This window comes from Onychomys torridus, chromosome 2, assembly GCF_903995425.1.
Source record: "Onychomys torridus chromosome 2, mOncTor1.1, whole genome shotgun sequence".
In the NCBI taxonomy this organism is placed as follows: Eukaryota; Metazoa; Chordata; class Mammalia; order Rodentia; family Cricetidae; genus Onychomys; species Onychomys torridus.
In genome coordinates, this window is record NC_050444.1 from 167583271 (window position 1) to 167600113 (window position 16843).

The following is a 16843-nucleotide window of genomic DNA, read 5'->3' on the forward strand; positions in this document are numbered from 1 at the left end:
AGACCAATTAGGATTCGTGCAACAGAGTCCCTAGGAATGGAGAGGCACATCCAGGCTTCTCTGCATCTCTATTCATCTGTGTGCTGATGCTAAAGCTCCTTGGTCAGGTAAGACAGCCAAGGACAGCAGTTCTGAGGGGAGGAAGGGGACCTTAGAGTGGAGTGCTGACCAGTACCTCCAAGCTACCTGGTCTCAGGAAAGACCATGTGTCAAATGTGAGTTTTACCTTCCTTTCTGCTTAGGAAAGGACTGGGGAATGCTACCCAGGATGCCCTGAGGATTCTTCTCCAGGACTTTCACTATCCTTCAAAAGCATGGGGAGGGCAGTCTCTGTGACCTCTTGGCCCACTCTATTCTTCTTCCACCTATTTCCTAGCCCAGCCCGACCTTCCAGGTTAGGAATTTCCATAAGAGGGCTGGGGACTTCTTTCACATGTGATCTTGGGTGGGGGATTTCCAGCCCCAGTCCTGTATTTTGTTCTGCAGCAGGACTATCCCTGCACCTTTTTTTTTTTTTTTTTTTTTTTTTTTTTTTAACAGACTTCATCTGTAATCCAGGCTGGCCTGGAATTTGTAGTCATCATGCCTTTCCTGAAAACGGATTACAGGTGTGTACCATTATGGACATCTAGCATGCAACTTTCCAGTTAATTTGGGAATTGATAATTATATCACAATTTATTACACAATGTGTAATAAGGACACTGCCTCCCTGTTAACCCATTTCCTCCTTCAGTGCAGTAATTTGTATGTAAAAAAAGAAAGCCTGTGACACTTGTAATCCCAGCATTTGGGAGATAGAGGCAAGAGAGTGAGAAATTCAGGTCATAAAGATGGTTCCATGGTTAAGAGCACTTGCCAGAACCCAAATTTGGTTCCCAATATCCACATCAGGCAGCTCATAGCTGTCTATAACTCCAGCTTCAGGGAGATCAGACACCTCTGGCCTCTTTGGGCACCCATACCACATGCATATATTCCCTACATTCTCATATACACAATTAAAAATAAACTAAATCTTTTTTTTTTTTTGTCTTTGTTTTTTTCAAGATAGGGTTTCTCTGTGTAGTCCTAGCTGTCCTGGAACTTGCTCTGTAGAGCAGGCTGGCCTTGAACTCACAGAGATTCACCTGCCTCTGCCTCCCGAGTGCTGGGATTAAAGGAGTGTGCCACGACCGCCTGGCGCTAAATCTTTAAAAAAAGAAAGAAAGAAAAAGAAAAGGAAGGAAGGAAGGAAGAAAAGATTGAAACATGGCTACAGAATAAATTCAAATGTCAGCCTGGGCAGCTTAGTAAAACTCTGTTCAAAATAAAACATGAAGAGGGCTATGGATATAGTTCAGTGGTAGAACACTTACCCAGCATGTAAAAGAACTTAGGTTCTCAGTACTACAAAAAGGGGGTTAAAAAAAAGAAGTCTCTTCACACTGGAGAGATGACTCAGTAGTTAAGCTTGTATTGTTCTTTTGGGGTGTTTTTGTTTTTGAGATAAGGTCTCTATTACGTAGTCCTGGCTGTCCTGAAACTTACTATGTAAATTAGGCAGAGCTGCCTGCCTCTGGCTCCAAAGTGCTGGGATTAAAGAAGTGTACTACCATGCCCAGTGGTAAAAGCAAGTGTTCTTGCAGAAGACTTCAGTTCTTAGCACTCATGTTGATGGTTCACAACTGCCTATAACTCTAGCTCTTCTGATCTTGAGTATTATGCTTACCATATACATATGCCCCCCAAACAAAAAATATAATTAAAAATAAAACCTTTTAAAAATGCCTGTGTGAATGTGTGTGTATCTCTGTGTGCCTTCATATGTATATGTTGGATATCTGCACCTCCCTTCACATGTCCCAGTGGCCCCAAGCACTTCCTAACTCGTTATGGGACTGCACCTGTGCTATATATACAGGAACACAATTATAAAGCATGCTCACATATCTTCCTGCCTCTCCGCCTACTCTTCTCGCCCCTCCCCCATAGCTCTTATAGCCACATCCTGTAAGGAAAAACCCAGACTCCTGTGAAGGCAGAGCCCAGACAAGGATGTATGTGTGGGTTCAGCAGCCCACAGCACTTCTGCTCCTGGGACTCACACTTGGAGTTGCAGCCAGGCTCAACTGTGTTGAAGATACCTACCCCAGTGGTCACAGGTGCTGTCATGAGTGCCAGCCAGGTGAGTGGCCTGGCTTTGGGATGTAGTGGCAGGGTAGGGGAGGGATGATTCTTGGGGGACAATGGTGGATACACAGGTACAAACATCCTTGGGGTAAATGAATTCAGGTAATGTCACAGGTGATGCTCCATAGATTCAGTCCCAAGCCTGAGACAGAGCCTACCAAGAGGCTGGTCCTGTAGGAGTCAGGGTGCTGTGTCTCCACAGTGTGGGCCTTAGATGACCTGTTTAACTTTCTGGGCTCCACTACAGGCAATGGTATGGTGAGCCGCTGTGATGGCACCAGGGACACTGTCTGCCACCCATGTGAACCTGGTTTCTACAATGAGGCAATCAATTATGAAAACTGCAAACAGTGTACACAGTGCAACCAACGTGAGTTCCGCCTACCCTGACTCACTGTCCAGCCCAGCAAGGAAGCAGCTACAGTGGGTGCCCATAGTTCCCATATGATTGTGGAAGTAACTCCAAGCCATGATGAATCCTGTTCACTAAGAGGTCCTTAGTAGCCAGGACATTTCTTAGGAGGCACTTTTGTTGTCTGGGGTGAAGGCTCAGCCAGGGCCATATGGAACTGAAGTGGAGCACTTGTTGGCCATGTGGCCTTTCCCAAGTTGTCCTAATAGGTAAGGCCCTGGTATGGAGGTAGAGAGTATCTGAGGGTTCTGATTCAGGTGCTATAGGCTGGAGATAGGTTGGAGGATAGAAAAGGGAGGCTACAACTGCCCTGTGCCAGCTCAATAACTTTCTGAAGACTTCATGACCAGGAGGAACAGAGTAGCCAGGGAGAGGGTCTTATGAGAGGAGAAGCCTAAAGTCATAGTTCCCTTAGCTTCAACTTTGTTCCTGTGCCAACTGGGGAGAGACAAGTCCATTTTGCCCTGCCTTGTCCATAGGTCAGGGCTGGGAAAGCTTCATTCACAGTCTCTACCTGATCTTCCCTAGGAAGTGGGAGTGAACTCAAGCAGAATTGCACACCTACTCAGGATACTGTCTGCCAGTGCAGGCCAGGCACCCAACCTCGACAAGACAGCAGCCACAAGCCTGGAGTTGGTGAGCCTCAGGGTGGCCCCTACATGAGGCAGGTTCATGTCTATCCATGGCCAGTATGTGCGAGGTGGTCAGGATCCATGTGTGCTGGCCACCTTCATGATAATGGTATAAAGGAGCCATGTTCTCACTTCATATACTGTCACCTCCTCTGGTATCTCTCCATCTAGTCTTGGCCAAAAGCCCCTCTTCTAATGGGTCATATCAAGACTTGTGTCAGTGCCAGTGGGAAGGAAGGAGCTTGCAGAGGTCAAGATTTCCATTCACTTGCACCAGAGAGTGAGCATTAACCCTCCCTTCAGGCCCCACTTCCAGCAGTCTCAGCATCTAGGGCCCACCTAGTAGCACCAGAAAGCTGACTTATGTCTTTGCTGCAGACTGTGTTCCCTGCCCTCCTGGCCACTTTTCTCCAGGCAACAACCAGGCCTGCAAGCCCTGGACCAAGTGAGTATTGTGGCTGGCAGGAACACTGAGGACTGGGGATGTGAAAGGAATAGAATCAGAAAGGTTTGGGCATTTAAGAGCTGGTGTCTACATGAGTATATGATGGACCAGTTCAGAGAACAGAAATCTGTGAGCCAGGGGATCTTCTGACATCCCCTGTGGGGAGCCCTGCAAGTGGAGTGGGGGCATGTGAGATCCTAGTCCAGGCCATAGGAACATGTTTTCTCTCAAGTTGTGGTTCTTCTCCAGAAGGCTGGAGAAGTATAGGGTGGGATTTGAGAGTACAGAACCCCATCTAGGAGTAGGACAGGAATGGAAAGAGGGTAAAGACAGAAACAAAGATAGATATGTGGCTTGGGGGTAGAGGTCTTGGCAGAGTTGAGGATGACCCAGTACAACTTCCACCATTGTCTCTAGCTAATAGACACCCTCATCCCACAGTTGTACCCTATCTGGGAAGCAGACCCGGCACCCAGCCAGTACCAGCTTGGACACAGTCTGTGAGGACAGAAGCACCCCAACCACACCACTCTGGGAGACCCAGAGCCCTACATCAAGGCCAACCATTGTCCAGTCCACCACAGTCTGGCCCAGGACTTCTCATTTGTCCTCTACACCCACCTTGGTGGCTCCTAGGGGTAAGGGATGCTGGCCCAGTAGATGAGGGTGAGAAGGTAAGGGTAAGTGAGTTCACTCAGCCTCTCCTCATAGGCCCTGCGTTTGCTGGTTTCCTAGGCCTAGGCCTGGGCGTGCTGGCTCCCTTGACTGTTCTGCTGGCCTTGTACCTGCTCCGAAAGGCTTGGAGGTTGCCTGATACTCCCAAACCCTACTGTGAGTACCCACATTGGGCTTAATAAAGCTTACTTCCTAGAGGAATGAGATATACCTCCTCATTGCTTTTCCTTCTTTGCTTCTCCTAGGGGAAAACAGCTTCAGGATCCCTATCCAGGAGGAACAGGCTGACACACACTTTACTCTGGCCAAGATCTGAACAGTACCTCAGGAGTGGGTTTTATGGAGCATGGGCAGCCTGGTGCCTGCCAGTACCCTCCACACCGTTCTAGGTGCTGGGATTGCTCTGGGCTCTCCTATGTATGCTATGCATACTACCTGCCTGGTGGTACCACCAATAAACATGCTATCAACTGTGAGTCTGTGACTGGCACAAGGGAGTTGAGGTTGCATCCTCTTCTGGTAGGGGAGAGTTAGGCTAAGGAGAAGGTCCACTCAGAGACCCATACTTAAGTCACATGTACTCCAATTTGAATAGGGGTATGGAGTACAGGAAGCCTGAAATGCCAAGGGGATGGTACTAGGGGAGCTAACTGGCAGCTTGATGAGCAGTCCAGAGTCTGTGCTCTAAGGCAGTGGCTCTCAACTTTCCTAATGCTTCAACCCTTTAATACAGTCCTCATGCTGTGGTGACCCCCAACCATAAAATTATTTTTGTTGCTACTTCATAACTGTAATTTTGTTACTGCTATGAATTGTAATGTAAATATTTTTTGGAGACAGAGTTTCACCAAAGGGGTCACAACTCACAGATTGAGAACCAATGCTCTAAGGGGACTTAAGAGTCTTAGCCAAATGGGAAGGGCCCTGGCAAGCAGAGCCTGAGTACCCTAATCACCAGAGGGGCTCATAAATCATTGTGCCCCTTTTGAACTCTGTGGCTCAGGCAGCTAACACAGAGTTATCCTTTCTCTCCAGCCACATGAATGTTGAGAAGTGTTTGATGGTCCTTGGGCATTGACTAGGTACTACCTTAGGAATCTCTGGAAGTGAATGGCCAATCAGCCAGCTGTATTGGAAAACTGAAGGCTGCTACTTGAGCCAAATCTCATCTGTCCTGAGATCATGACAAGAACACAGACACTTTATCTAAAACAGACTTGAGGACCCACAGTCTCATTGCTGCCCTCCACTGTAAGGAGTTCTAGAAGCAGCATTTAGGAATGGCAGTGTAGCTCAGGAAGCATAGGTACCCAGAAGCTCAATGAATTAAAGTCAGAAGGTGTCAAGCTGCTTGTGGAAATGGTGAAGTGGTTATGCCTGATCATGTAAGTGAAAACAGAGAGCCCAGATTGGTGTCATGTGATGCATGTTAAGAGTCACTAGATGGCCAAACTTGGTGGCATATACTTTTAATCCCAACACTGAGAAGGCAGAGGCAGGAGGATCTCTGTGAGTTCGAGGCCAATCTGATCCACGTAGTGAGTTCCAGGTTGGCCAGAACTACATAGTGAGACCATGTCTCAGAAAAAAAGGCAAAAGAAAGAAAGAAAGAAAAAGAAAGAAAGAGAAAGAAAGGAAGGAAGGAAGAAAGGAAGAAAGAAAGAAAGAAAGGAAGGAAGGAAGGAAGGAAGAAAGAAAGAAAGAAAGAAAGAAAGAAAGAAAGAAAGAAAGAAAGAAAGAAAGAGACAAACAAACAAACAACCCCAAACGAAAAAAGAGTCACTAGACATTCTGGTATGGGGTTGGTGCTGGGCTGTGTCAGCTGCACTTTGAGGGGGCACTGGAAACATAGGAGCTATAAAAATGGCTGTTTCCTTATTTCCTGTCTCTTGCCACCCTGAGGCCACTGGCCTGGCATTAAAGTAGCACCTTGTTACCCCTCCCATCTTTTACTTGGTCTGCCTGTGGCCAGATATGATTTGTTTGTTTGTTTGTTTTGCTTTTTGTAACAGGGTTTCTCTGTGTAGCCCTGGCCATTTGGAACTCACTCTGTAGACCAGGCTGGCCTTGAATTCAGAGATTTTCCTGCCTCTGCCTCCCAAGTGTTAGAATTAAAGGCGTGCGCCACCACTGCTGAGCCAGATGTGATGATCTTAATCTGCATGCTGGGGCATCCCATTACTTGTAGCCCAAGTCATTGTGAACCAAAGGGTGGCTGGACAAAACTATCTCTGATCCTGGTTCCCCTCCCATCTCTTTCTTCTCATTCTCTGACAACATCCAGCTGCCTACAACCAAAGGAAACACCCACTAAACTACTAAATACCTTCATTGGTCCCTATGTAAGCCTGGGGATGGAGCCATAGACCAATTGGCAACCCCCACCCCACAGGGAAGTCCTAGAGAGGCCAACAGGAGGCTGGGGAGGGTTGGAAGAAGAATGCTGTGGGGCTTGTGAGGTTAGAGATTGTAGGAAAGAGGTTTTATTCCTACACTATGCAGATCATATCTATGCCTCCTGTTTACTGGGCACAAGTCTCCAGTTTTCCTGCTGTCTCCTGCTCATTTTTGGGCTCCTTGGGTCCCTTCCTAGATTAAATATCCATGGCCCCACCTGCACAGACACTGGGTTTACTTTCCCTTCATTCTGGTGCTGTCCCAAAGTACATTCTCTATCCCCCTCATCTCAAAAACTCCCTGACTACCTCTACTGAGGCCCCATGTCAGCCTGGGGATTTCCCACAGGGTCAAACTGCCAGGACCCTCTGCTGCCTGGAATATACTCACTGAGTCCTGTGAAACAAACCACATGGAAATACAAGGAGCTCATAAAATAAAGGAGATAGCAGTGAACAGATAAAAATCACCTCCACCCACCACCTGGTTATGGAAGCTGCTCATTCTTGGGAGTCCCTTGCAGTGGGTACCTAGAAGAGGGTAGGACCGGAAGTCTGACATAGGTGCTGACATTTACTGATGTCATCTGCTTGAAAACATCTCCCTAGGTATATGATCTGTATCCTTTGATCTTTGTGGTCTGTGTGTGGTTGGCACAAGAGCACTGTGTCTCCTGGAAAGAACCTCTGTGGAGCTCACTAACAGCTTATGTCCTTGCAAATCTATATCAAGGAGACCATGCCCATGGCTGAGCTTAAACACAACACCAAGGCCAAAATTCTCATGAGATGTCCCCAAGGTACATTGCAAGGCAGTGTTTAGGGGGTGAGTCAATGCTTTGTTATCTTTCCCTTGTGGAAGAGGACATTGCCTAGAGAACAGGGATCCCCAATGTGAGGATATCATGGTTGACAGGAGATACCATATGTATACCGTGCACTCCTCAGGGTTGGGGTAATACTAGAAGGCATGGTCCTGGCTGACCTCTTAGATTTTTGCTTGTTTGTTTGTTGTTTGTTTGAGACAGGGTCTCTTCCCATAATTCTGGCTGTCTTGGAACTCACTATATAGTCCAGGCTGGCCTCAAACTTAGAGATCTACCTGCTTCTGCCTCCTGAGTGCTGTGATTAAAGGTGTATACCACTATGTTCAGCTCCAAATATGGAGTGCTTCACAAACTTTTGTGTCATCCTTGCATAGGGGCCATGTTAATCTTTGTATTGTTCCAATTTTTGTATATGTGCTACCAAAATGAGCACCCCCTTAATTTTTTAAAAATGCTTAGGAACATAGCCAATACTGCCCTCAACACCTTTATGTGGAATCAAGGTACATGGTTTCCTTTTGCCTTTATACTCAGAACCCCCTCCTTGGCCAGGAGCTGTTTGTTTCTCAAAGAGGTTCTGCTGAGGTTAGCCTAGAATGGAGTACCCAGAGCCCCCTCCCTACCCTGCAGTGACCAGGGCTACCTCTCAGGAGGCTTACACACCTGCAGCCAGAGAACAACAGGAGTTGCACAGCTAGTGACTTCTGACATTTCCTACTTCCTCAGGCTCCTCCAACAGCAGCTTAGAAGGGTGTCAGACCAGGTTTCCTAAGTCTTCCACAATCACAATAGTTTCCACACCTACCACTTGTGGGTATAACCATTGTTATATTCAGAGATTCCCATGCTCACTCCCAATATTCCCAAAAGTCCCCACCATGTTTCCATGTGCTTAGCTTCAGCTGGAAGATGTAGGAAGTAAGGCTGAATAATCCAGAAAGGCTTCCTTATAGAGGCAGGGTTCCAGAACCTGCCAGTGACATGAAGAAACTGAGGCTCAGAAAGACAGGATAGTCTCACCATGAGGAGGAGGCCTGAAGGGCTCCATCAGGGACTCCCTTCCTGTTGTCTAGAATTGTGTGAGGAGGCGAACAAAAGTGGCTCCAGAGAGAGCCAAGAGATCCAACCTGGAACTGCCAAGGCTGGATCTGGGCAGGCCATACTCTTCATGAGCCTGCTAGAAATGCCCAGCTTATGATGATCTTCTCTGAAAGACATGATATATGCTCTGGACTACGCTCACTGGTTCTCTTAGTTTCCCAAACCCAGAGAAGCTTCCTGGGGTGGAAGAGGAAATGGGGAATTTTACACAACAATAAAGGGTACCCACAGGCAGTGTGGCAGCAGCACTTGTGAATGGGGCATCCCTTTCCTCAGCCGCCTAGCCAGGGTGGGTATGCTGGAGCTGGAAGAGGCTTGTTGGGGTTCAGGAGATGTCAAGGAAGATGATACAGCTGTGTTGCACTCTTCACAGAAGGCCTTTACAAGCACCGAATGCCTGCCGGAAGATGGAGGTGGAGCTGGCCTGGAGCCCAATCTGAGGGGTGGGGACAGAGGCAGGGGCGGGGACAAGGCATGTTGGAGCAGGCTGGGGACTACTAAAAATCAGCCAACAGGAAGAAAACTCAGGAGAAACACTATGGGAGCGTGGGCTGTGCTGTGTGGAGTCTCGTTGATTTGTATGCTGGACCTAGGTCAGCAGAGCCTGGTTGAGGAACCTAGTTGTGGCCCTGGCAGCTTCCAGCATGGAACTGGCACCAACACACGATGCTGCAGCCTGTGTGCTCCAGGTAAGGCAAGGAGGGGAGCAGGAACCAGGATGTGCAGCAGCTCACACAAGGAGAGTGGGCACAGGGCATATATGAGTAGGTAGGCAAACTTTGAGTCTAGAGCTTTGAGTCTGGAACTGAGAAGGAGGTAAAGGGTCCATCTGAGCCAGTTGTTCAAGATCAGAAGTGTGGAAGCAGGGACAAACAGGGGCTAGAAACTTTTCCCTCAAGAGGGATCTGGGGTCCAAGGTGAAAGAGGACCATCTTAGGGTCTGCTGGGTGTGTCAAACCTTAGCTATCACCAAAGTTACTCTCTGTCTGGATTGGTGTCCCAACATTCTCCTTTGCCCTATCCACTGTCTGTGACTTATAGTTCTGGGTGTAGGGCAGTCTGAGGACCCATCAAAGAAAAATATCTCAGCGCTTCACCTGCTACCCTACCCCTCTGGTATAGAAAGGGTCAGCTCTGAGGGTCCATGTCTCTGTGATAAAAATATAGATAGCAGTGAATGCAGCTGCTGAGGTATTCCTAGTGCCCGAGGGACAATATAGGGTGGGAATGGGGCAACATAGGCCAAGGGACCTTAGGAAGCTCCAGGTGACTCCCATATCTAATGGGACTTATGAAGCCATAATTTCAGAGCAGTGGGAGGTACGTATATTAGCAGTCAGCCATCTGAGATGGAACACTGAATTGGACAAAACCTAGGATCTTGCACTGGGGTTGATTGAGGATGGAGGCCTAGCACCCTAACCACTTGAAGGACCAGTAGGAGCTCTGAAGAGGGAAGGGGGCTCTGCCTAGTTGCTGAGGCTTTTATTCTTGCTAAGGCAAGGAGACCTGTCCTGAAGGAGACTGTATATGTGTCATGCCGGAGTACCACTGTGAAGACCCTCAGTGCAAGACCTGCAAACACTATCCCTGCCAACCAGGCCAGAAGGTGCAGCCTTATGGTATGTCCCTGGGAGACTGCTGAAGGCCACAGATGTCCCCAAGCTAACCTGAGTTTAATCTAGAGCCAAGCTGGTATAGATGCTCAGTGAGCATGTGTAGGCATGTAAGAATGCTTGTACATGTAGGGCTCATGGGCATATCCTCTTGGTAGGCAGGGACCTGCATTCTAGATTCTAAAAGGGATATGTGGGCTAAGTGGTCTCAGAGTACCTGAGCCGTTCTTCCATTAGCCTGTGATTCTTCACCATAATGAGGGTGCTGATGTCTTCTCAGGGCTGGCTGTGAGAGGCTGTGGGGACTGGCCAAGTGCTGGTCTGCTCTCAGACTGTTACTCCAACTATGGCCAGTTCTTGCCATCAATCCTATCCATCTTCATAGGGATCAATGTATCCTTCTAGACATACATAGTACTATCTATCCAGGCCCTAGTCCTGAGGACATTATACCTGATGGATTGATAGATCCTAGTCTGACTCCTTCCTCTTTAACCTCAGTAGCCCCTATAGTCTGTCTGTCTATCCACAGGGAATATTAAGTTTGGCTTCGAGTGTGTTGACTGTGCCATGGGCACCTTCTCCGCAGGTCGTGAGGGCCACTGCAGACCTTGGGCCGAGTAAGTCCTGGTTGAGTAACCTAGGCCCATTCTGAGGAAGCCTTTCCTGTCCCTCCCTTGGAAACCCCTGAGGGCTCAGAGGACAGCAGTCCTCCTAGAGTGGCTGCTTGGGAAACCAAGCCTGACAGTGTCTGTGTCTGTGTCCCAGCTGTGCCCAGTTTGGATTTCTCACCATGTTCCCTGGGAACAAGACTCACAATGCTGTGTGCATCCCGGAGCCACTGCCCACTGAGCAACATGGCCATTTGACTGTCATCTTCCTGGCCATGGCTGTGTGCATTCTCTTCCTAACCACAGCCCAGCTCTGCCTACACATATGGCAGCTGAGGAGGCAGCATATGTGTCCCCGAGGTCAGTTGTGTCCCTGGGAAGGGGAACATGTGTTTCAGGCTACTTGCTGACCACATTTTTACTACAGAGACCCAGCCACTCTTGGAGGTGCAGCCACCAGCTGAGGATGCTTGCAGCTTTCAGTTCCCTGAGGAGGAGCGTGGGGAGCACATGGAGGAAAAGAGTCGTCTGGGAGACCGGTGGCCATGAGGGTTGTTCTTCCTCTGTACCCCAAGCCAGATCCTCTAAGACTTGCCCAGACCTACCCTTGGTGAGAGCAAAGGCTCTACTGTGCATTCTTCCCTGGGCCTGGCCCTGCTCCCCTCTATGGCGGAAGTGGGTATAAGGTGTTAATGGTGGTAAATTGCACCTGGGTGTAAAAAGAGTAGTGACTACAATGGCCCTATGGCAGCCATCCTCTTTTGCCAGCTCTGTTGGAATAGGGCCTTTAGGCTTTCCAAGAGCACTGAGTGTTCAGCACAAGACCTTGTATACATGGTTTTCAATAAATACTTGTCTAGTAATCTGAGTGGCTGTGTTCTAAGGACAGAGGAAAGCAAGATTCCCAGGGCTGCATTTAAGGACACTCCTTGTCATCCTATGCCCATGGTCATTTCCAGGGTATAAAACAGAGTGGTAGTCTGGTGAAATATCTTAGCAGGCAAAGGCTCTTGTCTCTAAGCCTGATGATCTGAGTTTGATCCCTGGGAACCACATGATAGGAGAATCTGTTAACCCTGACAAGTTGTCCTCTGACTTCCACAGTCTCTGTGTATAAACACAAGCACACATGCATGTACAAATAAAATGTAATAAAAAACTTTAAGAATAATTTTAAAGTGAGGAGGCATCTGAGGCCTGTCCTCAGTGCTCTCTTGGTGGTGTGGTGGGAGCACAAGTCAAGGTTAATCTTGGCCACAGACCCTCACTAGGGACCATTAGGCTTAGGAGGCTTTTGGAAAATGCTGATACTGAATACCTGCCGTCTTTGCTTTGTCTTCTATTTTTTTATTTGTGTTTTTATTCCTTTGTAAGTTTCTGTGCATCATGTATAACTCTCTGGAACAGGAGTCATGGATAGTTGTAAGCCACCATGTAGGTGCTGGGAACTGAACACAGGTCTTCTGAGAGAGCAGCAGGTGTTAAACCAGCTCTCCAATCCTTCTCTTGGTTTCTTGTCCAAACTACTTTGCCTCACCTCTGCCTGGTCCATATTAGGTAGCTATATACTGAGTCTGTAGTCTTTGGGTTACTGTCCTTTGAATGCCCTTTGGGATATCTGTGGAGACTGAGTTTTGATGGCACTTTAGAACATTTGCCTTGGCCTAACTGCTTAAAAAATCAGTTGTTGTTGGTTTTTTTTTTGCCAGTTTCCATACTGAGCACTTTTTGGTATGAGGCAAATTCTCTGAGGTGCTCCCTGCACAGGATCTTTCCTGCCTCTTGGCAGCTGTAGGGGCTGCTCATAGAAAGATCTAATAAGAGCAGGGTGCAGTGGCACACACCTTTAATCCTGGCACTCAGGAAGCAGAGGCAGGCAGATCTTGGGAGTTTGAGGCCAGTCTGGTCTACAAAGTGACTAGGACAACCAAAGCTACATAGTGAGACCCTATCTCAAAGAAAATTCAATAAGGTCATCTTGGCATGGATGTCCAGGGAGTAGCAGGCCTGAGGGAAGGAGTTGTAGCAGCACCCTGACACTCTGCACATCTGGGCACTTACTCAACCCATCCTCCCCTTTAGTGCCTCCTGCCTTATCATCTCATGGCAGGTAAATGGGGATTGGGGGATGGAGCTGCACCTTCTGGTGTTAACAGCCCCATCAACACACAGGCTCCTGGGAGAGATTGAAGAAGGAGATGGAAAAATTGCCATGGAAGTAGAGGACATTGGGCTCAGAACACAAAGAGCTCAGGGCCATATGAAGTCCCTTGTGGATGTACCAGCACCCTCATTACCTAAAGCTGTTTCTTCTGTCTCCTACTGGGTAGGTGAGGAGTCAGGCACATGTTGCAAAGTTCACTGTCAGCCTGGAAAGGGAGGTGGGGTCTTGGGGCATCTCCCAGCTTGCCTATCACACCATGCCCCTTGGTTCTGAGCCAGAGGCAGTCCTGCCTTCCACTGGAACTGCCACAGGTGGGGCATCCCCAAATAGCATGACGTGTGCAGATACCCACAGGCTGCATCTACTGGAAACTCCTCTGTGGGTGACTGATAGGTGTGATATAGAGATGGCGGGAGATTCTGCAGGGTGGGGTGAGGGATTCTGTAGTCTTGGATGTACCCTTTCCCTGCAGCCAGCAACACCCCCAATTCCACTCATGTCTACCTCAGGGGCATGTGATGAGCTGTGCCAGCCTGTTAGATCTGGGGATTTCCACTGAGAGCCATGAGCCATGCAGGGTCTGTTCAGGCCCCCATGACTGCAGGCAGGTGAGTGTGAAATCCAGGGGTGCTAGACATATAAAGAGGATCTGCTGAAAAAGACTCTGCTGCAGAGACCACTCCAAATCTTGCCTTCTGAAGCAGGGATGGTGTTTGCCCACCTGCAGGGTCTGGCAGCCACAACAGGTAGGTGTGTCTCTGCTTGGCCTAGACTAGAAGGAAGGAGGCTTCACTGCAATTCCCAGAAACCCCTACCCTACAGTAGCTGCCTTCCAGTTCTTCCGGAAAACCACAGCACACACACGCCCCTTTGCCTTGATTTCATAACTTTTGTTCAGTCTCAGATAAAGGCCCAGAGCCTTCTCAGTTCTCAGAAATGCTTCCGGCCACAGCTGGTGACTCCTGCCCAGCCTCCACCCTCTCACCTTGCTGAGAGAACCCACTCTTTATTCAGTGTGGGGCATGCTCCAGCTTGACAGAAGGACCTGTATTATGGGAAGTGAGATATCTCTTTTTACAACTGGACAACCCCTCCCCCAACTCCAGGCTGCAGATAGCTGTCCAGAGACCTTGAGGGGCAAGTGGGTGATGACTGTCCCTAGCTGCTGAGCTGCTGAGATATGCTCCCACTGGCCATGTAGTACCTTAACCTCTAGGTCTTCCTCTACTGGGCTGGGCTCACATCTCAGGGACTGCCCTTAGGCAGCCATTAGCCCCTATGGGAAGTAGCTGAGTGGGGAGAGAAGGTAGACACTCATCCCTTATCTACCTCATCTTCCCAAGAGGCTCCATGAATTGGGATGCTTTTCTGAAAACCAGGCACTGGCTCTCCTGGCCCCTTCTTAGATGGGGAGGAACTAGAGTGGGAAGGTATGTATGATGTCCCACTATTGTTTGTCTGAAACTAAGGTGCTCAGAAAACTCCGGACCCAGACTGAGGGGGGCTACAGTGTGTGTGTGTGTGTGTGTGTGTGTGTGTGTGTGTGTGTGTGTGTGTGTGTGGTGAAGGTCTGTACTGGCTGCAGGGACAACAGGAGGTAGAGGGTGCTTAGGTCAGAGCTGTGAGCAGCTCACTTCCCCACATCTTCTGATGGTAAAGGAAGCTCTTGACACTCTTTACAGTAGGGCCTCTGGATTCTCTCCTAGGAGAATAGGGAAGGAGTGATATAGAAGAGTGGAAGGACACATTCAGCTGTTGGGAGCCCTGTTCTTGGTGACCAGCCCCAGTGGTAATCAATTGCTCTGTAGGGCCAGCCCAGTCTTGATGCTATCTTTCAGCTCCTTAAGCTCTGGTCCTGTCATATTATTTGAATATTAGAGAATACCTTGAATCTGCCAGGTGGCCAGATGCTCAGATGCCTCATAGCCCCTCTGTCCCCAGAGCTTTATGAGGTCCTAAACTCAGGAGTCTGGGGAACTTACATGTGGGCTGTAAAGAGTTGAGGAGGACCTGGAGGGGGGTTGATGGGGTCATCACTCATCACTCCTGTGGGATGAGTGAGCAGCAGGAGGTCTCTGAAACCTTTATTCATTGACATGATGCTCTGCAGCTGCCAGGAATGAAGGGTAGCAGAGAGCTCAAGCCCTTGGGGAACCTGTGGTTGGCAGGGCAAGACAGGCTCCTGCCAACAAGTATTTGTTACATCGTGGTCTCATAGAGGCTCCATGTCCCCACAACAGCAGCAGGAGCATCTCCTTCCTGAGAGCTTTGTTACCTCCTCTACTGACCTGAGACATCCCCTGGGGAGCAGGGCTGCAGCTCCATGTGGCAGCTGAGAGCAGAAATATTTATGACCCTGGTGATGCCATCAAGGGACACATCAAGGGAACTGTGAGAAGTAGGGGAGGCTATGGGAAACACAGGATTTGGAGGAGACACAAGTTGAGAATGTAGTGACAGTGGCTCCAAGGGACATGGCTATGTAGCACCATGAATGCCAGCAAAATGTGACCCTGATCCCAGTAACAGGTATGGATTCACCAAAATCTTGGCGCTTAGGCTCTGGGGAGCCTAGCTTTAGTGGGCTTCAGAGCAGATGACCAGAGACCCTTTGACCATGGACAGGCTCTTCCCTAGACTGTTACAGGAGACACTGGGCTTGATCACATAAGGATAAGATTGAGCTTATACTGTACCTTATACCTTACGCTCTAGGCCACAGCAGGAAGACTGAACTTGGAAGAGAGTAGGCTAGAACGTTTGGGGTGGAGCAGGCAGTCTGAATGGAGAAGGATTGTGGGGGATGTGGAGAGACGTGGGATGCTCACAAGCTAAAGTAGGGTCTCCATGATCATTTCCTCTGGGACCTGAGGGCCTTACTTTACCTCTCTGAACCTCAGTTCTATGGTTAAGGGTTCCTGGAACAGAACCTCCCTGTATGCTGGCTGGCCAGAGCAGCAAGCAGTTGACAGAGCAGTTGACTGGTGGGCAGGCCATTGCATCCTAAGAATTGCGCCCAGTTTAAACAACTGTGCAAGGAAGATTTCCTTACCTCCTGAGGGATTTTACTCCAATTAAGAACAAGGACTAGTCTGGCACTCCTCCCACACGTGATGAAGTTAGGCCTGATATTTGGGACCAATTACAGGTCAGAAGGGAGGGCAAGGAAGAGGAATCTGCTACTTTGGATATGAAAGAGAGTATTCAAGTTGAGCAGAGCCTTCTGGAAGTTGGTGGGAGGTGTTTTGGGAGTTTTGTAGGGGTGGAGTAACTTAAGGGGACAGAGGTTGGCTGGAGGAACTTACAGGCAGGGTCCTGGCCACTTTGGTGTAAGATATGAGGTAGTCAGAGTCCTCTTTTCAAAACCCCATGCTAACTAGGAGCATGAATATTGGGGGATGGGGGTGGGGAAAATGCAGCAATCACCAATGCCAGCTTAGTGTCATCCTTCCTGGGAACTGCCCTGTCTTGGCCAACTCCTCTGTGCCTCTCATCCCAGATAAACTCCAGGGCCTTTGTAGGGAAGTAGGAGATGCATGCTGTAGACAGTGTTCCACATAGTGTCTGAAAGGCCAGAAGAAAGATGGTAGGCAGTTTGAGGATGAACCCCAGCACTCACCATGGGGTAGGGAGGTGCTTCCAGAGTTCCATGGTCATCCAAGACCTTTCCTGGGGACTCCACGGAACACCGGGTGGGTTCCAATGCCAGGCTGCAGAGGTCATGAAGGCCATAGAATTTCCAGGAGGATCCTACAGGATGAGTAAGTGGGGACCCAGGATTTGGTGGGCTGC

The 16843-nt window shown here is 48.9% G+C and overlaps 2 protein-coding genes and 1 non-coding gene across 5 annotated transcripts; 2 read left to right on the forward strand and 1 right to left on the reverse strand.

Moving 5' to 3' along the window:
• Positions 1-524: 524 nt before the first annotated feature.
• Positions 525-5048, forward strand: Tnfrsf4 (TNF receptor superfamily member 4). Of its 2 annotated transcripts, none has more exons than XM_036178655.1 (8): positions 525-608; positions 1975-2167; positions 2420-2542; positions 3113-3220; positions 3595-3661; positions 4103-4299; positions 4373-4492; positions 4582-5048. In XM_036178655.1, the coding sequence occupies exons 2-8, from the start codon at positions 2038-2040 to the stop codon at positions 4650-4652; spliced, it is 816 nt and encodes a 271-aa protein (XP_036034548.1). In that variant the 5' UTR covers positions 525-608; positions 1975-2037; the 3' UTR covers positions 4653-5048. The 2 variants fall into 2 exon arrangements, with proteins under 2 accessions (XP_036034548.1, XP_036034549.1); XM_036178656.1 differs by having other exon boundaries at positions 4397-4492.
• Positions 5049-7888: 2840 nt separating this feature from the next.
• Positions 7889-7992, reverse strand: LOC118578947. Its single transcript, XR_004944334.1, has one exon. It is a non-coding gene; the product is annotated as a U6 spliceosomal RNA (small nuclear RNA).
• Positions 7993-9198: 1206 nt separating this feature from the next.
• On the forward strand, positions 9199-11701 carry Tnfrsf18 (TNF receptor superfamily member 18). 2 transcript variants are annotated; one of them, XM_036179908.1, is made up of 5 exons: positions 9199-9349; positions 10160-10282; positions 10809-10896; positions 11045-11247; positions 11315-11701. In XM_036179908.1, the coding sequence occupies exons 1-5, from the start codon at positions 9199-9201 to the stop codon at positions 11434-11436; spliced, it is 687 nt and encodes a 228-aa protein (XP_036035801.1). In that variant the 3' UTR covers positions 11437-11701. The 2 variants fall into 2 exon arrangements, with proteins under 2 accessions (XP_036035801.1, XP_036035802.1); XM_036179909.1 differs by having other exon boundaries at positions 10866-10896.
• The last annotated feature ends 5142 nt before the right edge of the window (positions 11702-16843 follow it).

Coding starts and splice junctions, on each gene's coding strand:
- Tnfrsf4 (XM_036178655.1), top strand. CDS start 2,038: ATGTATGTGTGGGTTCAGCAGCCCACAGCACTTCTGCTCCTGGGACTC. Junction 2,168..2,419: donor CTGTCATGAGTGCCAGCCAG/GTGAGTGGCCTG, acceptor GCTCCACTACAG/GCAATGGTATGGTGAGCCGC. Junction 4,300..4,372: donor CACCTTGGTGGCTCCTAGGG/GTAAGGGATGCT, acceptor CTCTCCTCATAG/GCCCTGCGTTTGCTGGTTTC.
- Tnfrsf18 (XM_036179908.1), top strand. CDS start 9,199: ATGGGAGCGTGGGCTGTGCTGTGTGGAGTCTCGTTGATTTGTATGCTG. Junction 10,283..10,808: donor CCAGAAGGTGCAGCCTTATG/GTATGTCCCTGG, acceptor GTCTATCCACAG/GGAATATTAAGTTTGGCTTC. Junction 10,897..11,044: donor CACTGCAGACCTTGGGCCGA/GTAAGTCCTGGT, acceptor TCTGTGTCCCAG/CTGTGCCCAGTTTGGATTTC.